The sequence below is a fragment of the Ochotona princeps genome, chromosome 32 (assembly GCF_030435755.1).
Source record: "Ochotona princeps isolate mOchPri1 chromosome 32, mOchPri1.hap1, whole genome shotgun sequence".
In the NCBI taxonomy this organism is placed as follows: Eukaryota; Metazoa; Chordata; class Mammalia; order Lagomorpha; family Ochotonidae; genus Ochotona; species Ochotona princeps.
In genome coordinates this window covers 476,528-498,944 of record NC_080863.1, presented here as the reverse complement: position 1 = coordinate 498,944, position 22,417 = coordinate 476,528, and the positions used below count along the sequence as shown (strand labels likewise).

The following is a 22,417-nucleotide window of genomic DNA, read 5'->3' as shown; positions in this document are numbered from 1 at the left end:
ATCCGAAGCCGGGAACCAGGAACCTCCCCCGGGTCTCCCACGCGGGTGCAGTGTCTCAAGGCTTTGGGCCGTCCTTGACTGCTTTCCCAGGCCACAAGCAGAGAGCTGGAAGGGAAGTGGAGCTGCCGGGATTAGAACCGGCGCCCTTATGGGATCCCGGGGCATTCAAGTCGAGGACTTTAGCCGCTAGGCCAAGCCGCCGGGCCCATATCTGTGTATTTTTTAAAAAGCAACACAGAGTCTAAACAAGACTCATGTATGAAGGTTTGTTAATGAGGCTTGATTATTGGTGAAGAACTATCGTGTCAGTAACCAGACCATCTCCCTAAAACAGTGGTGATTTTGTGATAGTGAGCAAATTGCTCCCAGGTCAAAGACTTTCAAAGGGAACTTTCTGTGCTCCGTTCCAATTTGAAATGTTATTCCAAGTTGCTAGCTCCTCAGTTCACTGCAGAGGGATATCAATCAAGCAAGTGACTGAAAACAAAAAAAAGGTGCTATTTCTCCACTGTATTGGAGATTATTGTAAGTTTCACATTCAACTCTTATCCTTTTGCCAAGCTCATTTTATTCAACACACAAATATGAAAATGTATATGAAAATACTGGCTCTTTCTCACAGAAAAATGCAAGTCAGTTCAACCATATCCATGACCTTAAAGTGGAAGATGATGCATTTCCTTTTGTCAATTTTTTTTTAACAAAAAGACTCCAATCACATTTTCTACCACCATGTCAATTTTTAAAATTCATGAGATAAGAATCATTATAGAAGCTCACTAAAATAAACAACAACAAAGCCAAACCGAGTGCCTTGTCCCTTGTTGCTCTGATAGTTACCATGGGCTCCGTAGAGAACGCCAACACCACGGGCCAGAGAAGCACCTCTTATATTTTGGGAAAGTCACTTACAATGTTGGCTGCGTGGCGAAAGAAAAAATACAAGTGTGTACGTGGTAAACATTGGAAAACCCTGGAAGTGCTTAGAGCTTGGCAAAATAAAATTACACATTGGGATGTTTTGTGCTTAACAAAACTCAAAACATACCTTGACAATGGCTTTCTCTGTTAAGTGTTTATCTCTAGGCATATTAATTTCCAATATTTTATGGATTACCTAAGAGAAATTACTCAAAATTGTACTTTTCTGCTTTTCAATGGCGTGTGACATTCTTGAGGTCCTGAAAAGTGAAGCAAAAACAGAAACAGAGCAAGAACACACACTTTCAGAACTGTACTCGACTGTACTTGTTCATATAATAGTGCTGAAACTTAACCGACTATTTAAAAAATGGTGCTTGTACGTGAATATTTGGGCATGCTCTTATCGCAGTAATTTATGAGTTGTTATTCCAAGCTAGATTATTAATCTGTCTGATGATGTGTATATATTATTACAGCAAAATACAGTTCCCGCAGATTTACATCTTTTGTAGCTACAAGGAAATTAATTAGAACTAGATATATAAACTGAGAAACATTCAGAATAAGTTTTATTAGTTTATAAGACACAAGTACTGAACTTTTAATGAGTGCGTTCTAAGGCCATTAAATGTAATCTCTTTTCACTCATATAAAGTAAATTTTAATGTAGCCTTAAGGCCATTGAAATTAGAATGATGTACAAGTCCTATTTGATCAAGTTTTAAAGTCAAAGTTTTGCAAAACATTGTTTGCAACAAAACACTATCACATGAGCACGTTTCTCTTTTCTTAAAAAAATTTACGTCCTGTTTGTAATGAGGGACGTGCAACATTTGTCTTTCTGTATCTTCCACTGCTTTCACGGGGGCATTCGCAGGGAGCTGGATCAGAAGTGGAGCAGCCTGAACACCTACTGCTTGCATGGCAGGTGAAGACCGATCTGCTATACCGCAAACCCTGACCAGTGGGTGTTCTCTTTATAAATTAAAAAGCACTCATTTATTAGCAGCCTACGTGCTTAATACATTTCTGAACTTTTAAAGCTCCTCAGTTTTGTGTTCCAGAAGGGATTTCTGAGTGTAGAATGTAATTGGACAGTTTCTTTCTCTGTATAATCAATGAGCCAAGCAAAATCTTACTTTTTCTTATATCATATTTCCATAATGTCCCAGAATCTATGGCATGTTGTTTTAAAGTGGTCAGTTGTTTAAAAGAGAGTCACATTGCATAGCTGTATTTTCCCAATTTATGGTGGAAAGATTAATAAAAATTTTTAAACTAATGGTTACTATTTCATTTCAAGCATGCTTTTCCTGTGGGCTAAATGATTTTCTTGAGTTTATATGATGTTATATCGTAGGAATGAAAATGTAAGTTTTGAAAAAGGTAGAACACTAAATGGGATGTTTGCCATGAGAAATTTCCAACATTATTGTTTTTTAAAAACTTTGTTTTTGTTACAGAAAAGTAAGAAGGACATATACTATGTGAAAAAAAGTCTTACCCTTATTTTTAATAGTATTTCCAAGAGTCTATAGAATACATTTTTTGATTTTGCATAATCCTGAGAGCATTTTACATTTTAAATAATTGTTTCTCGAACTTGGAATTGATATTTTCATTTGTGTTATTTTGTGTTATGTACATATGTAACTTCACCAGAAACTTTTCTCTCTTAAGTGATGTATCATTTTCTTTTAAGAGTATGTATTAGAACTTTTGCAAAATGTACTTTTCTTCAGGAATCTACGTAGAGATTGTCAATTGTCTAAAAATAGTTGAATTTAACACCCTAACCCTGCCTGAGAGCGCTCAGAGGAGCCTCTGACACCATCAGGGAGCGTCATTCTTTCCCCTAGTGCAGTGAGCAGGTTCTCCTGGCTGTGGGACCCTTTAGTTCTCTGTGCAATCCTATAAGCCTCAAGATAACTGACCTGGCTCAGTCAGGAATTTCCTGATCATATAATGTTATATATGTTCATAATCATATATTTGTCTCTCTCTCTATATATATATATATATAAAGTTACTTTTATTTTGAATGGCACATTAACGTACACACACGTTAGTGCTGCCATTCAAAATAAAGGTAACTTTTTTTGGTTGTTAACAGAGAGCATGTAGAAATAATATGCTGAATTCCTAGAGTGAGGATTTTGGGAATACTCATTCTTTGGAATGGTTAAATATCAATTATTTTGGCCAACACGTGCCCCCTGTGTGATGATCTGCATTTTCAGAATTAATCAGATGAATAAAAGTATAGTTGTGAGGTTCTATGCATCCATTTTTTACTGGTGGGAGCAGGGCAAGGATCCCGAAGCAGATGAGGCTGCAAGCAGGATCCATTGGGAAGGGGAGTTTGTGAGCAGGAGCTATGGGAAGTACGTGCAAGCTGTGCTATCCTATAGTAACCACACAGCAGATATTTGTGTTGATTCAGTCACACATGCTCATGTTCCTGAGGGCATTGGCTTGCAAATATTTTCTCAGTTGACTGGAAGGATTTGCTTTTGGCAAAAATAATTGTCTTTTCTTGTGTGATTCCTTTTGACATACTGTGGGTCTCTCAGAAAAGTATGTGATGTCAGTGTTTATAAACCCATGCATTTTGTGTGTGTGTGTACAACTTTTGGAAAGACTATGCCCCCTGTTTTATGTTGATCCCAGTTCCAGACATGAAGGACAGATGATCCTAGGAGTTGGAGAACGGGGTGTAAATCTCAGGCTCCTTTTTGAGTGACAGTGTAGGAACAGTATTCAATATTTTTTAGTGTGCACATGTGTTAGTTTATGAAGTGCGTCTACACTGTATGCTAGAATTAAAGCACTCTTTCTTGGCCACTAATTCTTTTGAAAAATTTTGTAATACATTGATGGCAAATGACCTTTAGGCGAAAAGCAGAAGCTTGGTTTTTCAGGAAGCTGACAAATTGTTGTTCGGCTCCCTTTTGAGTGCAGGAATCCTAGTAGAAATCCAATCTGATAGTAAATACTCCAATTGTACTCAAACAGTTCCCTAGATAAATCCTTTAGAACCCATCTTTAAATCACTGTATTAAATACACCCAATGCATAACAACTCATACTTGTAAAACTGGTCTCTAACTTTTGGTTCTTTTATGTAAAATAAATAAAAAATACCAGATAGAAAGGAAAAGGAAAGACTCTAAAGCAGACTTTATGAGTGTATGTATCTCCTTGTGACTAAACATCAAATATATATAAGACTCCACTTTAATCAGCATACATTGTGTGTACAATTAAGGTACATTGTTATATATACAAGGTACATCACTACATTGTTTACTAATGTATAATCACCATGTCTTAACATACAGAAATAGAACATTTAGGTTTAGAAAGAAATTAGTTAAGGAAACCTGCAACTGCAGCCTGTATTAAAAGAAATTATGTATTTTATAAACTACAGGATATGTTGAAAATTCTAAAATCTGTTTTTCCTTATTTACAATATTGAGGCTTAATGACATATATGGCCAACAGTGAATCATGACTGCACATAAATGAGTTACCTTGGTCAGTCTGTGTTTCTGATTTTCAAATAAATACTTGGTTTTCTTCTTGAGCAGTCTATGATATAGGCAGAACTGCCAAACTATTTTTTGAAGTTAGTTTAAAAAAATAATGTGACTAATAAAGTGGGGTTGTGTATTCCAGACCTTTCTCATCTCCTTGTAAGTCCCAGCTAGCCTTTTCTTCTCCATGGAAGGAGCACCTTTGCTTCTGTGAAGTGATTTATGTTTGGACTGCTGATCTGTGTTTGCTGTAACAATTCAGGACAGGAATCCTACTGCATGTGAAAAATCACTTCAAGAAAACACAAATCTGAAACACATTGGAATTTTATTTCACTGGTGCTACTTTAATTACATGACTTGTAGTACTGACAACACTCATTTTTCTTGCCTGAATGCCTCCTTATTTAATTCAACCAGCTGATTCAGAGTAGAGTAGAAGTTCATTCTTGCAGAAAAAAAAAATCGGTGCTCCTAACGATGCTGATAGTGACGATCATGTGTGATAATGGGGAGTTGACCATGTAGGACCTAGGGTGCTCTGCAGACCTGCTGTCAGGGAGTATGCATTTCGTCCCGATGACTGTGGTTGCTATGCAAATGAAAGCTACAGAAACACAATTTTTCTGTCTGCTTACTGCTGTACCAGAAAAAGGAAGACTGGCTGAGTCTCTGCCAGTTGCTGGCCAGAACTTTTTGCGTAGTAACACATATGCCAGTTGTAAATTAAATCTTTCAGGACAGTATGAAATGAATATTTATGAAAACCAGCAAGTTCAGTATTGTAATGCGCAAAATGTTTCATGAGCCCAGTTGTGTTTTATGGGACTTCAATAACTTTGCAGACGACAGAACTGGGAGAGACGCTTGTTTTTGTGCAAAGATTTGAAACTGCTGCATATTTTTTTCATAACATACATTTTTCTGTGAACTGATTGAAGACCCCTTGACTTTTTTGGATGCCCAGCTTTAAGGCATCAGAGAATTCATGGTTTCTGCTGCAGGTATGAAACTGGTTAGAATCAGGGTTCGATTTCAGGCATTAACCTCTGAGCCACTCTATTCTGTATGCGCTTTGTGATTTTTTTATGACCATACAGATAGTAAACATCTCAACTTCAGTAAACTGACATTCTGTTTTCAGTGGGAAAGAAGGGAAGGATGAAGGAGTCTAGTCCTCTAGTCTTCATGATTTTTTTTCTTATGTTGAACATGAACCAAACTCTGTTTTCTTCCTTTCTAGATTTTCACCTAAATCTAATCCTATCTTACCTCATGAGAGATTTCAGTGTGACGAAGTGTTACAAGAAGTTTAAAGAATACATTGTTAAGATTGGTTTTTACATTTCAGAAGTTAATTTTCTTAATTAATGTTTTATAGCTCTAAAAATTCCTATATACTAAAATGTTCATCCAGTATAAAATGATCATTTGAAAAGCTTGGAGCATGTCACTTTGTAAACCTTTTAGAGTAGTTTTCTATTTTCTGTCTTGGCTTTAAAAGAAGAAAGAACATTTATAAACCTGGGTCAAAAATAAATATTTCAAAAGTCTGGACCATTGTCATTGTTTTATTGTCTCTTGGTTAAGTTATTCTCTGCCTCAGGTTTTGTGTGTTTACTGAAGTTACTGTGTTTTGACATCTGGCAGGATTGACCAGTTGGTTGGTCAAGGAGGCTAATGTGTATTTCTGACCTTGAAATAAGTTTGCATATTAGTTACAAATGAATTCTCCCATGATTTCACAAGGACGTACATCGCTTTGTTTTCTGAAGCAGCACAGCAGGTGTAAACTCAGAGCCAATTGGCTTTCCAGGTCCAACACACTGACTCTGAGGTTCCTGATAGCTGGGCAATGCGTGGGTTGTTACTGAGCATCAAAAGCCCGACACCAAGCTTTGGATTAAATACGTTTTCTTTTGGTAGTTAAGTGTCCACTTTGCAGAGATTCTAAAGGCATGTCACCTTTAGGGAAAAGCAGCATTCATGGGTGAACTATACTGACAGTGTCTTTTTGTGATGGCACCTCACTTTAACCAAGCAGTCCTAGCATACGGGTCATGATTATTACGACTCTTACCCATCAGTGAAGACTTACTGAGGGTCACAAGATCCACAGAACATGCAGTCATTCTCATCAGATTTTTGTTTTAAATATATTTATATTTAAGAATTTCGGCTGGAACCGCCAACTTCCAGGAATTCACTAAGATGACGAACACAAAGGAAATGAGGAGAGGCACCCATTACACTACCCATTACTCCAGGCCTCTTAGGGAACATGCAGCTGGTCCTTTGGCCACACACGTGCGCTTACAAGAAAGGTGACATTGCAGACATCAAGGGAATGGGTATTGTCCAAAAGGAATGCCCATAAGTGTTAACCATGGCAAAACTGAAGAGTCTGCAGTGTTACCCAGCATGCTGTTGGCACAGTTGTAAACAAATCAAGAGCAAGAATCTTGCCAAGAGTTTAAATGTGTGTATTGAGCATATTAAACACTCTAAGAGCCAAGAAAATTTCCTGAAACAAGTGAAGGATCAGCAAAAGAAAGAAGCCGCAGCAAAAGGTACCTGGGTCCAGCGGAAGCTCCGCCCAGAGCAGCACACTTTGTCAGAACCGATTGGAAGGAGCCTGCTGGAGCCCATCCTTGAGGATTCATGGCATAACAAGGGAAAGAAAAGTGAAAGACCTCTGGACTCTTAAACAAATAAATATATGTTAAAACTGCATACATTTTAACGTTCTGCCATATTCACTTCATATATAGGTATTATATACATACATATGTAAATGCCATCTTCAAAGTTGGGATACTAACATCACAAATGGATTTATGACAGTGATCATGAAAGAGGGGAAAGAATGCTATATTGTCATTTACATGGCATATTTCAGTGGGGCAGTGTCTAGAATACCAAATAATAATCATGGACTTTTTATACCCATCTGTATTGACGTACACAAATAGAGGAAAACATTGATACATTCATACAGTGGTGTTGGGAAAGCAAATAAGTATGATCATTACGATAACTAGTATGTAGAGCTTATTGGATTTTCACATATTGACATTTACAGATCACCTCATGATACATGGTTTCTTTTTTCAAGAATCACTTCCCCTCCTCCATAAATCAAGGACCTCAAAGTAGGTGTAGTGCTCTTATACGATGGCTTAAATTTCCTTGGTAACTGGTGCTTAAATTAAGTCCTAGTTGCTCTGTAAAGATGTCTGTCTCTAGGTCATATTTCCATACAAATAGAAATTTTTTTCCCCTAATTAATTGTGTTTGCAATTATTTCACTCTGAAATATTTTACATTCTAATTCAGCTTTCCTTTTGCAGCTGTATTTTGGGGTGACATTGCCTTAGAGGATGAAGATTTAAATATCTTCCAAATAGATAGGACCATTGACCTGACGCAGAACCCTTTTGGACAGTTGGCACATGCCACAGGTAAGGCTGATGGCTTCATTCAGTTTGTATTCATGTTACAGGAATTATTCCTTTTAAAATGTTGTAGCTTCTCTGGATCATTTTTCATGTCCCACAGACCAACTGTGGTTTTTTGCACACCAATTAGCTTATTAAGAGACTTAGTTTCTACTCATAGTTTTCACCTTACTCATTAATTTAGTGAGCATGTTGTATGTGTTAGCTCTGTAGCAGAACTAGCTCTGATCATCTGCATATGTGAATTATTTGAACGCTGTAACAACACTATGAGAGTGTTAATATTGTTGTGATTTACAAGGGAGGACATGGTTTCTTGTTCTCATAGTCATACAGTCAGGGTCAAGAAGTGGCTGAGTCAGCACTAGAATTCAGTTCTGAGAAAGGTCAAATCTCATGTTCTCAATCACCATAGTTGGTTGTTTTCCATTTGCTTGGAAATTCAGTTGCAGAATGTAAATCACTCTTACCTTCAAAGTGTAAATTATTCTAAAAAACATACTGACTTGTTGAGAAGGATTTATCTACATCTGCATTGTTGTCTATATCAATTTTTTATGAAAACTGTAACATTTAATTTTTTGATTGTTTGAACATATTCAATTATGCCTACAATACTTTTAAAATATTTTAGTAAAATTAAAGCATTCTTTCTATTGTCTTGTTAGTATTTTTATTCTGAGTTGCATTTTGGAGAAAAATTGCAAAGTAGGAAAGTTAACATTTCTTTTCCTAGTTACATCCCCAACATTTATTTAGAATAATGCTTTTTGATCTTATTGCATTTATGGTTATTACCTTCACTATTTTTATTTTCTTCTATTTATGGTAAATAAAATATGTACTCTCTTGTAACTAGCAGAAATATAAAGACTAAAGACTTTTTACTAGATGTCAATTTTTTAAATGGTTTACTTATTTGTATTGGAAAGTTAGATTTACAGAGAGGAGAGACAGAGAAAGATCTTCCATCTGCTTGCTCAATCCCCAAGCAGTCACAACTGCTGGAGCTGAGCCTATCATAACCCAGAAGCCAGGAGCTTTATCCAGGTCTCCGATGTGGGTGCAGGGTCCCAAGGCTTTGGGCCATTCATTGGCTGATTTCCCAGGCCACAGGCAGGAAGCTGGATGGATAGTGGATCAGCCAGGATTTGAACCAGTGCCCATATGGGATCCCGGGGCTTATAAGTGCAATATTTGCCTAATTGAGCCATTGCGCCAGGCAGGCTCTTGTCAGTATTTCTTTACCTGATTTTTACTTTCGTTAGTGTCATTGTTATGGATTTTCAGCATATGGAAAAGTTGCTGGGTCAGTTCAGGGAAAATCAGTGTAGTAAATTTTATTTTACTAATGTCATTTTAGTAATGTCAGTTCATTATATTTTCTCTCTGTGTGTATGTGTGTGTATTCATGTATTCGTGCACCATAAACCTACAGTATGAAAATAATTATAGAAAATACTTCAGTGTTAGCTAGCTTAGCACGCACTAAGAATAAGAAGGATCTTGTATAATCAAAATGCTACTATTATCACAACCAAGACAGTTAGTTAAGAAACATGCAAGATGAACTCTAAGGAATTTGTCCAGAATAATAACATATTACTAAAACCGATGTGTTTGGGCTTCATTATTTACACTGACTGTCTTTAATGAGATATATACACACAGGGCCAAGTCTCGCAGTGGAATCACGGATGGTGTCTTCCTATAGAGTTTGTCTGTTGGCACTCTCCAGTTTCTGTGCCACGCCTGCACTGACATGGCGACACTTGTTCTGTGTAAGACAGCAGTGTGTCGCTCGGAAAAGTTCTACATTTATTTAAGCCGCATGTTCAGCACCTATTCAAATTTTAATTAGCTTCCATCTCTGTAAGCATTCATTTTTTTGTGATTTACGATTTGAATATCATTACTTAATTCTATCATTTTCAAGTTAACTCTGAGACTGTATTAATTAGAACAAATATAACACTATTTTAAGCACATGGAAAAGAACATATTATACTGTGAAAGGTAGACATTTGAAAGTTTTTAATTTTAGCGTAAAAGTGTGCTTCATTTCTTTATACTTTCCTAGTAATTTATACTAATTTGACTGTATTTCTGACTTTATAATTTCAAAATTTATGCCTCTTCCCATCAAACTTTAATTTGTAATTTCTATTTTGTTTTCAAACATGTGCATAATTATTATTCTTTTTTCTTTTCAATGAATTACCTACACAGAAATTAGAATTTTTCTAAATCGCTAACAATATTATTAGACATGTTATCACTACTTGAAATTTTACTTTTTCAATTCTGTGATTAGTCTCATCTTTATCATTATTATAATATTAACAAAAACCTTTTCTTTTTCTCATGATTAGCTCCCATATAAACCTATTTATATCTGTTTCAGACCCATCTAACATAAATATACTTGCTACATAATGGTCATTTTAAATACACAGATGCCATACTTTAAAAATGTTTCTTGTAACTGCTTAGGAATGAGTATGCTTAAGTATTACCTCATCTTTCTAGAATTTTCAATGAAAAATTTCAAAAATGTTTCTCAAGACATGCAGCACAGATGTGACCATGTGGTGCAAACCACGTAGTAGGTTCTTAGCCACTGAACGAGCACTCAAAGCTACTTGCCTTGTAAGGTCTTACATGAATTTTTCTTTAAGGGACTTACATGGTAATAGATCTTATGAATAATTTCATTTCCGATTTAGGAAATTAGGTTTTCACGGTAATTTTATAGGATAACAGGGATTGGAAGGAAATAGTTCAAAGTTTGAAAAGCTTGCTTTGTTCATGGATCCCAGGCCTTCGAGACTCCACAAACAAATCAGACCCTCAAATGTTGTATAAATTCATCTTCATTTGTTCTAGTAATGTCACTACTGATTGTACTTATGTTTCTATTAAGAACTTAAGACAAATAGGTGATGAACTGTCCATGCCATCATAGGGAGGTCCCACGTTAACAATCATGGAGCTTGAATTCTTGTTAAATATTATGTTTTTGATTTATTACAAAAACCCTCTTTTTCTAATTCCTTTCTGTAAAATTTCAAGAATATACATTTCTTTGTTTCTGTATTCTTCCTTTTTTTTGTGACCAAATTCTTCACATCTATTTTCATAATTTTTTTCAAATTAAATAACAAAACAGACTGTATTTTATAGCTGGTCAATGTTATTTTTTAAATTCTTGTGATTTTTTTCTAAAGATTTATTATTGATTTTTATAGACAAATTATTTTTCAAGATCCACTTGACTATATTATAAAATCTGATATAATTTTTAAAAGATTTAAGTTTTGGAGAAAACTTTGGAGCAGAAGTTGCAACTCATATTTAGTTTTCTAGTGTTCTTATTTCCACTTCTCAGTTTGGCCTCTGAAAATCTGAAGTTTGCATGGGGGTAAGAGCTGGAAGCTGGAATGCAACCAGCAGAGCAAAGACCCTTGCTGTCATCTGCAGAACTCAACGGAATGCCAAGGTCACAGTGAAGAAAAATGTCCCATGTCAGCAGTAAATGGTTCAATTGTCTCATTGTCCTAATAAAGTCATTTACACTGCTCTCCGAGTCTCCTCCTCCCCTTTTATAGTTGCCAGCATTTGTTGCTATAGAACTTTCACTGTCTGCAAAGATTTATGGATATTTCATACATATACTATTTCCATATCACATGAAGATGTTTAAACGAAAACATCAGTCTTCTCTGTTACTGTTATTTATTTGCAATGATTTCTAAAGTTTACTAAATGTAATTTCACTGATTTTTTTTTTGTTTGTTCTTTAAGGTGGACTTGGAGATCATGCGATTTCGAAGAAACGCGGGGCCCTGTACCAGCTTATAGACAGGATAAGAAGAATTGGCTCTGGTATATCAGCACTTAAAGCTGCAGTCATTCACTTGACAGCCCATAAGTACCATTCTCAAAGTTGGACTGAAATTGAAGAGTCATAAATAACTGTTTTGGAAAAATTCTGCTTATCAATTGATTTATGAGGTTACTGGAAAATATGAAATGTTTTTGTACGGTCAGGAAAAGATAACTCGGGAAATTAAATTCTGATTTTATAATTAGTGTATATGTTATTTATTAGCAGTTATTTCCATTTTTTGTAGAGATGAATGTTTTTGTAAAAGCTGTCTCTTCATTGCTCACGTCTTAATAGCTCTTAAAGTGGTGAATTACTAAGCACTTAAAGTACACACTTTTGGCTTCTTATTGTCCCAAAGAAAGATGTTTTTCTCCAGAATATTGTAAAAACCGATGTGTTAGAGACATTCCGTATTTGTCATGTTGTGGTACTAACTAGGCAATAAACTTTTTCATCAATGGTAATAGTTGAATAAAAAAAAAAGTGCGCAAATTTGAAAAGAACAAAAAATATTATGAAAGGCACTAAGAAAAAGTGAAAGCCCCGAGGGAGTGGGCAATTAGCCTAGCTGTTGGAAGGGCCACGTGCCCTTCTGCAGAGCCTGAGGTCAAGTTCCAGCTGGAGCCCTAATCCTGGCTTCCTGTTAGTGCATCTCTAGAGGGGCGGCAGATTACAGCTCCAGGACGCGGGTCCTGGCCCACATGTGGGAGACTGGCTGAGTTCTTCCTTTCCGGCTTTGACTCCAGTGGTACTCTGGTGTTGCTGGCCTTTGGCGAGTCTCTAGTGGATGAAATCTCTTGATCTGCTTCTCTCTCTCTTTGACCTTCTGCTTCTCGTGTAGATAAATATTGGGAAAAGGTAAATCACTTCCAACTTGGACGCTAGTCGGAAATAGCGTGCGTTTTGTGCTAGTCTCTAAGTTGGAGTTAACATGGAGAGAGTGCAGGGCCTCGGGTGGGCCAGGACCACATTTGTCTTGATGTGATTTGATTTTACATCTATCCCATGTAAAACTCATAATTCTAAGCTTTTGTACAGAATCTCAATCTTATTCAAAAGATGGGAAGTTTCTCTTGAATAAGACTGGTTTGAGTATCATACAGCACTTATAAGCAATATAGATTTTATTTCGTATATGTATAGTGAAAGTGAAGTAGGAAAGTTGCAAGCATAAACAATTTTTCTGTGGTCTAAGTTTTGTTTGCTATTAGGTGTTGTCCATAGATTCATTAAAGTTTATTCAGGGTATCAACAAATAGTGTTTTGATGTGAAATATTTAGACATTTTAATGCTCTTTCCAAGAATGTAAAATCACTGAAGTTTTATTTTTTTCTTTACTGCATCTTGATTCCAGGCATATTTATTCAGATATGTAAACAAGACATTTTAGTCTTTGTCCTTTAAGAGGTAAATGATTCCCTGACCTGGATTTCTGTTTCACACAATGTTTTAAATGTCACTGCAGGCTTGGAACAAAACAGCACAGTGAAGGGAAAAGTGCTTCCCAAATCCTCAGGGCCGAATGAGAAGAACCGAGTACCCAGAGCTGCCACCTCAAGAACTGAGAGAATCTGGCCTGGAGGCGTGATCCCGTACGTGATAGGAGGCAACTTCACTGGTAAGGTCCCCTCAGAATGCTGACCTTGATGGAGAATGGAAAGCTGTTGTGCAGATTGTATATTTTTATAAAATATGAATGTCAAAACAATGGTATTAAATCATACTGGCAGAAATACTCCATTAACCTCGGTTATTAGTCTTTGAATTAAAAATAATAAATGGAGCCTTGTCTAAGAGCCTACAGTTCTGTTCTGGCTTTTACACGGACTTTCAACTGTGCTCATGCAATCGGGGGACCCATCTCTTGTCCACTGACAGAAAGAATGTCCCGTTTCTAGAACCTTGTCCACACATATTTGCAGAGATAATGAACACGCAGCTTCTGATTGTAGAATGAGTGCTGTGCTCAACAGTGACTCGTTTGTGGTGCTACAAGGTCTCAGGATGATGGCAGCAGTGGCATTCCGTGTGGTTCAGCCACGCCCTGAATGCGCTCCTCTCGGGGCTGGGCACACTTGTAGTAATAACCCACAATCTTTCCAGGCAGCCAGCGAGCCATGTTCAAGCAGGCCATGAGACACTGGGAAAAGCACACGTGTGTGACTTTCATTGAAAGAACTGATGAAGAGAGTTACATTGTTTTCACCTATAGGCCTTGTGGGTAAGTAGAGCCAGGAAATGACTTAAGTAAGTTTAGGAAAAAATAAAGAAAGAAAACCCATTGTTTTTGTTTTATAATATGTGCTTTGTATTTTGGTCACAAAGGTCTTGAATGTTACATAAGACCTCAAAAAACTGTCAAAAGCAATTAAAATATTTGTGCAAAATTTTTGAAATGATGCCTACTGTTTGCATGTACACAACCAGTCATGTCATGATTTGTGATTTCTTTGCTGAACACTTCTGAAGATGACTTATGGTATACCCTATAATATGTAATCCCCAAACCACTTCGTTGATTGTTTGGAAGTGTTAACTGAACATAGATTTACAAGGATGCCAAAGGTTAGGGCTGGTCACGAGGGAAAGAGAGCTCAGCTTCCAGGTGAGCTAGACTTGAAAGCTCATCACAGTTTCCCCACACTGGCTCCTTGTCCGCACTTTCTGCTGTGTTGTAGGTGCTGTTCCTATGTGGGTCGACGAGGGAATGGACCTCAGGCAATCTCCATTGGCAAGAACTGCGATAAATTTGGAATTGTTGTTCATGAATTGGGTCACGTGATAGGCTTCTGGCATGAGCACACACGACCGGATCGAGATAACCATGTGACCATCATAAGAGAAAACATCCAGCCAGGTGAGAGCTTTCGTAGGTAACCAAACGATTGTGTCAAACCAGATAGAAAGAACGTCTCTCTCCATTCAACACTACTTCTGTTATGTTCATATTTTAATGTTTTCCCCAGAGATTTGAACATTCATGTGTTTCTTTAGTTTCTTTTTCAAGATTTGGCTGCTTTATTTCTGAATTTCTCTGCTTTCTAAGATTTGCTGTGAATTAATGAACCATAAATGCATGTTATATTTTAGTTTCAGCAGTTTTGGTACTTAATTCTGTAGTATATGCCCTGGGGACTTATAAAAGGCCTGAGGGTTATCATTAAATGCACTACTACCGTAAGAATTTTTGTTTTACCGAGTACAATTTTAGAGAAAAATCCAGTGAAATGAATCATTCCCAGAATAGTTGAAACAGTATATTTGAAATTTTCCTCTTAAATGTGACTGCGCTATAGTCAAATACTGCATAGTATTCCAGTAGCTGAAATGCAATTTGTAAGTAACCCCATTTTCTCTAACATCATTGCATGATAATAACCTCTTTAGAGAGCTTTTGATAGGTTTCACTATAACTTTCATAAAATGAATCATTCCAATTGCCAAAAAAGGAAACTATCTTTTTGTTTACAATTTTCTGGTAAGGTAATATGCTTTTGTCTTAGCAGGTTCTCCATTTGCATAGCAGAGGGCAAGAGAAAGAATCACCCTTCACAAATATTTTAAGAATAGCATCATCATGTGAGGGAAAGCTTCAAAAGTTTGTTTTTAGGCCAAACAATAAATGACAAAAATGTAATTAAGTAGAAAACATTGATAAGAGACGGACAAATAATGATTTTATTTAGCATCTTTTTTTTTTTTCAAATCACCACGTGTTGTTTTATTTTGAAATAACAATCTCTGTTACTCTAGGTATCTTCTACTTCTATACTGTGCTAAATGGCACTTTTGTAAAAACAAAAGATATAGATGTAGCATCTTTTTTGAGAAGCCTTTAAATGATGTTCATAAAGGACACAAAGGGAAGGCAAGTGAGGAATTCAGGTGGCGTCGAAAAGTGGGAAATCTTGAGAGGAAAACAGAGATGTTAAAGAAATTAATATTAGGGGATAGTAAAAGAGTATACAAACTTTGGTTTTACAGACAAAGTTTTCACAGAAGTTAAGTCATCAAACCGATCTTACATTGCTCTTTCCGTGTGAGCTTAGCATGACGACCTCTGCTCACGGCACACGCTGGACTCAGTGAGCAGCAAGGAGATGGGTCGTTTAAGGAAGAGCAGATGTAAGTCTGCTCCAAAGAGCAGGACAGTACTGCCCTTCGCTGTGTCGGTTAAGGGTTTGAGGTTTCGTTTTCCCTGGTTCCTAGGTCAGGAGTACAACTTCCTCAAGATGGAGCCCGGGGAAGTGAACTCGCTTGGAGAGGAGTACGACTTTGACAGCATCATGCACTACGCCAGGAACACCTTCTCAAGGTTGGACTCTCAGGTTATACTTTTTGACTTTTAATTCCTTTCTCTTATATGGCTCCTCACAAAGCTCTGCTTCCTGTTAGAACCAGAACTCCTTTCAAATGTTGTTTCGTTTTGGAAGAAGTAAAGCAACAACAAAAAAAGATCATATCCAATAACATACTTTTAAGACATATTCAAAATACCTTATGGCATTTCCTAGCAAACATAGACGTTTAAAGTAATAATGAACATATCACGAAAAATTTGCATATTTCTATATTTAAGCTAATTTACAAATTTCAGTTAAAAATAACCAGCAAACCATCCTGTGTTTTAAATTGCCACAGCATTGTGTAACTAGAATCAGAGATTACTAAATCAGATGGTCCACTTGGTCTCTGAGCTGGAATGTTACACTCTGCATGCAGCCTGGGTTGGATACTGTCTGTTTTTTGTTGCTCCAGCATCACTTATACTCAAAAAAAGGACACCACTCCATGAATCCTACAGGAACATGTCAGGAAGACACTTTTCTTCACACAGTTCACACTTATCCTTCTTTGTTTATTAAACTTAAGATTCTTTCATTCACCAAATACACTTTGTAAAGAGTGAAATAAGTTTGGGTTTTGATCTACTTCATTCTAAAGATGATGGCATCCAGGAACAGGTTGCCAGATGACAGATGATGTCATCTGGAACTGTGAAACCATTAAACTCTTCCATTCGCTTGGCACGATCAGGCTCAGTTTACACATCTGTGCCCATTACAACTCCTTCTGTTGCCCAGTATGTCCTTCTCACAGCTATTTTTAAAGGCAGGGTGAGGGAGGAAAGAAGAAAGTCGAATTTATTCCAGTTTTCAATAAAATAAATTTGGTGAAATATAGAGGAAGATGTGTAAATGAGGCCATGCATTTAAGAATCATTCTTTTATAAGAATCTAAACTTGGAAAAAACTTTGTGCATTGTACTTTGAAAACTTAATAGGAATATGGAATTAAAAGATAAGTTTATTTTGTTGTTGTTAGAGTGCCTTAAACTTCATACAGTTTGTTCATAATGCACATTTTCCGTGAAGTTTTTGAAAACTCTTTCTTTGTATTTTAAAAATCATTCTCTCTGAAGTATATATATATATATATATATACACATATATATGTGTGTGTGTATATGTATGTATAATATATATATTCAACTATAGTAACTGTAGCAGCTATCCAGATGCTTGCTGTTTCTGGAATTTGAACTTATATTTTGCTAAGAAAATGCAACCAGAAATTTAGCCTGAAATTATTCATAAGGAGTAATAAAACTTTATATTTGAACCAGTTCTTAGAGTGGAATTTTCCATAGAGACGTGTAGCCAGTGAGTATTGGTCCAAGTTGACAAGTCATCTCTTTCGTGCTGCTGAGCTCTGTTATCTAGAGCTGAGCTGAAGCATGATTGTTTGGGATCAGGAGCTGCCACATCGTGCAGGAGGATTCTGCACTGTGTCTGTCCTGCGCAGCGATGCGTCTTCACTGAAGTGTGTTCTGTCCTGTTTCCACTTTTTGTTTTGGTTCTTTCCCCATATTTCTCTTAGCATTATTTTCTCCCGGTTCACGCAGCCTATAGCATATGACAAGATTTCTTTCTATAATAATTATGACTATACTTCATTGTATAACCATGCTTTCTTTGTGCCTTCAATCATCCATGGGCACTTGGGTTGGTTCCACTTATTGGAAATTGTGCATGGTGCTGCTATGAGACGTGAGTGTGTAACTGACTCTCCGAGACCCTGTTTTCTGGCTTATCTAAATTGTCTTGGAATCGCTGGATCATATGGTAGTTCTACTTTAAAATTTTGAAGTTTTATTTATTTATTTGAAAGGCAAAGTTACAGGGAAAGGGACAGAGAGTGTGAGATTTTTTGTCAAAATGGCAACAGTCTCAAGGTCTCAAGACAGCAGAAATCGCCAGATCTGGCCCAGGCCAAAATTAACTGTTACAACTAAAAATGCTCCAGCAATGTTGAAACACAAGACAGTTGTCTTTGTACACATGAAGAAGGCTGAGATGGTTTAGCAGTTCTAACAGTTTATTGTGGGTCGTTGGGGATATTCTGTGTATAAGAACCTGTCATCTGCAAATAAAGCCAAAGCCTCTTCTACTGCTGCTTCTTCATCTTCTTGCTCCACCCCCTCTTCTTTCTCTTCATTTCCCTGTTCTTTTTGCTCTTCCTTCCCATTCTCCTACCCCACCTTTCCCCCCTTTCTCTAACTTCTTGCCTAGTTACGTTGGCCGTAAACTCTCATACCATGCTGAACAGAAGTGGTGAGGGTGGGCATCCTTTTCTTATTACTGATTTTAGAAGCAAAGCTTTGTTTTTCACTGTTGAGTATGATGTTAGCTCTGGGCTTTTTACACGTGGCTTTCATTATACTCAGGTGGATTCTTTTTCAACTTTGTGGAGTGTTAATCATGAAAGGATGTGGACTCTTGTGAAATGCTTTCTGTACATCAGTGAGATAATCATAAGATGTTGTCCTTTGTATTTAAAGTTTTATATTTTGCCATGGACTCCATAATGGTTACAGCTGTTTCCATGAATGTAGCCCGTGGAATAGATTTAGAAAATCAATGCGGGAAGAAATTTGAATCTATAAGGCCTTCAGAGTCATGGATTTTGTAAGATAAATGCTTGCAAACTGTTTTCATTAAAAGAAGAGTTCTACAGCTTTGCAAGACTAATTCATTTGCTGTTTTAACACGACTAAACATGAAGAATGGCTATTAAAAGTGAACCCCAGTATGATTTGTCTGTGGCCTATTGATAATGCCTCCTTGAGGAAATCTTACAACAGCCTTTCTTGTTCAATGGCCAAGACTTGGAGAAAGAGAGTGGTTAATTTCCTGCCCACAAAGCAAGGAAAAGGATGAATGATTAACCCCTTTAGGATGGAAAAGATGTTCCCTCAGTAGACAGAATGAGTCAGATTTCATCATTACACTGGCTGGGCTCACATATATCCACTCCAAGATGTCATTAACCTATTCAAGATATTGAATCCCTTTGGAAAGCTTAAAGAATGAAACTTCCCAAAGATGGCCTACTTATTTTTGGAAATAGAAATGCAAAGCAGCCAATAGCAGCACTGAATGACTGCAGAGGTTTTAGCACTTCATTTATTTCAGTTTCCCCACTTCATGTCTGTTGATCCATGCAGCATCTTGAGAAATGGTTCTCAATGTTACCTTGTAACTCAACTTCCCTTTCCAATTACACTGGTCTTCCTGGATTGCATCTTATTAAATACTTGCCAGCTCTTGCTTGCAATGATCAATTCCCCATAAATCTTTAGTCTCCGCTTCTCTATCTTCATGGCAGAAGCAGTATATTTATAGTACACACACTCACACATAGATACATACATAAACTGTACGTATATATAGACTGTATTTAAAGAGTTATAGCTGTGGCATTTGAGTTCTCCAGGTTGACTAGCAGTACTGCTCTGTTTACTCAGAAGCTAGGGTAATTAGTCATAAATGTGCGCTGGTATTCTGTTTACTATCTTTCTACAAATTAGCAGTTGTCCTCCAGGGAACCAAATTATCTGGCCAGTGCTCAAACATTTCAACAGTTCTCACATCTGCAGGTGGTTCTTTCTCTCTGGGGACTCTCTGCTGGCAGGTAGTCATGTTGTCCTGCCCTGCTTTGCTTCCTGTTTGGCTAGAGTGAGTGTCAACTTTTAGGAGAGTTTTTGTTTGATCACCCCTTTGAAGACCACACCTCTCTGTGCAGTTGATAATCATGTTCTCACTTTTATTTTTCTCCAAAGTGCTGATCACTACTCAAGTTGTCAGTCTTTCATTTTAATGTCTGTCTCCTCACTTTCAGATGTTACAATCAGAAAGGGTGATCTTTTTGTTAGTTCTGCTTATTGTTGTAAATCCAGATCTAACACAGTGCTTAATAAATGTTTCCTGAAGGAAGGAATAAGTGGAACTTCAAATATTATTCTTCTAACTTGCAGAGGAATGTGTTATGAATTTTGAAGAGGAAAGTCTCTGCATTGCACCGCTTTAAAAGCTATTTTACAGGGTGGGCGTTTGTCCTGGAGTTAAGTAGCCAGCCACAGTGTGACATGCCACATCTGCGAATCTGGGTTCACTCACTGGCTTTGGATTCTGATTCCAACTTCCAACTAATTTGCATGCTTAAAGGCAACTGTGATGGTTAAATTGATTGGGTTGCGGTTACTCACATGGGAGTCTTAGGTTGGTTTCCCAGTTCCCAATTTCACCCTCCAAGTTGCATGCATTTGAGGAGTGAATCAGTGGATGCCAACTTTCTCTGTCTTTCTCTCTGCCTCTGAGATTAAGGAAAATGTTTAAAAATGTTTTACAAACTTATTGTTTAAATATTTTTAAAGATATATTTATTTTTATTGGAAAGACAGATTTACAGAAAAGAGGACAGACAAAAAGCAAGATCTTCCATCTGCTGGGTCACTTATCAAATGAGCACAATGGCCAGGGCTGAGCTATTTGCAACCAGAAACGAGGAGCTTCTTCCAGATCTTCCACACTGGTGCAGATTGCCAAGGCTTTGGCCCATTCTCTACTGCTTTCCCAGGCCACAACCAGGGAACTGGATGGGAAGTGTAGTAGGCAGGATATGAACTGGTGCATGTATGGGATGCTAGCAGGTGCAGGGAGAAGATTAGCCATTTGAGAGCCATCACACCGGCCTCATGACTTAAAATATTTTTATAGATTTCCTTCTTTGTTATATAGATTTTTTTAAATCCATATGCACACACTATAATTCCCTGCCTCTCAGAACAGTCTCAGGTTTCATTCTTTTTTAAATCTCAGTCCTTCCTTTAAAGTTATAAATGGTAGAAGTACATTTGCAATGTTAGGATGTATCTTTAGTGCAATATTATCAGAATTTTCGTTGATATGTATTAGGAAGAATAGCAATTCTTTCCTGAAGTCAAAAACAACTCAGTAGGCATAGTTTAGCATCAGCAGGGCATTGATTGGGATTTCTTGGTTACCAACTTCTCTATGAAAGATTGTTAATAATGTATAATTCTTTTTTATACTGCCCTGTGCAACTCTTGATATCATTTTTCCGTTTTTAAACATATGCTGCAATATTTAGAATATAATCTAGTATTCTGTCATCTGGAAGATGGAAAGAAGAGTCATGACTTCAGTTTGTTGATTATATACAAAACACATGGTACAGATTTCTAAGGAACAAGTGGGTATCATCTTGGACGTCCACATTTAACATACACTTTTTTAACTTTGATGATAGCATTCTGATTGTGAAAACATGACCTAGAGAGCTCACCCTCTATATTTCCTGTTTGACTTGAGTTTAAGAAGTACCCTTATATTGGTTAGTAAGATATGAGCTTTGATTTGGTAACGTAGGTGTGGTTTGTTTCTGTTCTCTTTCAGGGGGATGTTTCTGGACACCATTCTCCCCTCCCGCGATGATAACGGCATACGTCCGGCCATTGGTCAGCGTACACGTTTAAGCAAGGGAGATATTGCACAGGCAAGAAAGCTGTATCGATGTCCAGGTATTGCTCCCTACACACACAGGCCTGTGGTGTGCAGGAGTGTGCCCTTGCAGTGGATAAGCCACCACATAAGAAAGCCAGCACGTACAGTGTTTGTCTTTCTGTATCTGTCGTCTTTCACAGAACATGACCCCGATTCCATCAATTTTCCTAATTGTCAGGATTTCATTCTTTCTAATGACTGAATAATTCCACTGTGTCTATCTGCATCCTTCAGTTGGCACTTCTATTGATAGTGCTGCAATACCATGGGCGTTCAGGTATCTCTTTGGTAGGCTGATTTCATCTTTCTTGGATTTGTATGCAGATGTGAAATAGCCGAGTCATTTCGTAGATCTGTTTCTGGTTAACCAGGAAGATTCAGACTGTTTACCATAATGACTGTACTGATTTTCTTCTCTACCAATGGTGTGTAAGGATTCTATTTTCTTGGCATCCTTGCCAAAATTTGTTACTTGATCTTTTTGGTTATTGCAATTTTATCTGGAGTGAGATGATCTCTAATTGTGGTTTTTATCTGCATTTTCCTGTTGACAAACAATATTGAGCTTTTGTCCAAATGTATTTATTGAGAAGAATTCACAAATGATAACCACAACCTGAATATAGATGTTTGTACTTATTGCCTGATAAGCATGTACTGCTTTATATATTTATTTAATTTCTTAACTATATATTTCATGTTTTGGGGGAATATCCTTTTTTTAACTAGAGCAGTGTTAT

General features: G+C 37.1%; 1 protein-coding gene across 1 annotated transcript in view; it reads left to right on the top strand.

Moving 5' to 3' along the window:
• Positions 1 to 22,417, top strand: part of TLL1 (tolloid like 1) — a 107,383-nt gene that overhangs the window by 38,880 nt on the left and 46,086 nt on the right. Inside the window, exons 2-8 of the mRNA XM_058657471.1 lie at positions 7,814 to 7,924; positions 11,726 to 11,806; positions 13,277 to 13,429; positions 13,915 to 14,032; positions 14,490 to 14,668; positions 16,021 to 16,126; positions 21,570 to 21,694. Of these exons, the coding sequence (XP_058513454.1) occupies positions 7,814 to 7,924; positions 11,726 to 11,806; positions 13,277 to 13,429; positions 13,915 to 14,032; positions 14,490 to 14,668; positions 16,021 to 16,126; positions 21,570 to 21,694 (873 nt within the window). The remainder of the gene's footprint in view (positions 1 to 7,813; positions 7,925 to 11,725; positions 11,807 to 13,276; positions 13,430 to 13,914; positions 14,033 to 14,489; positions 14,669 to 16,020; positions 16,127 to 21,569; positions 21,695 to 22,417) is intronic.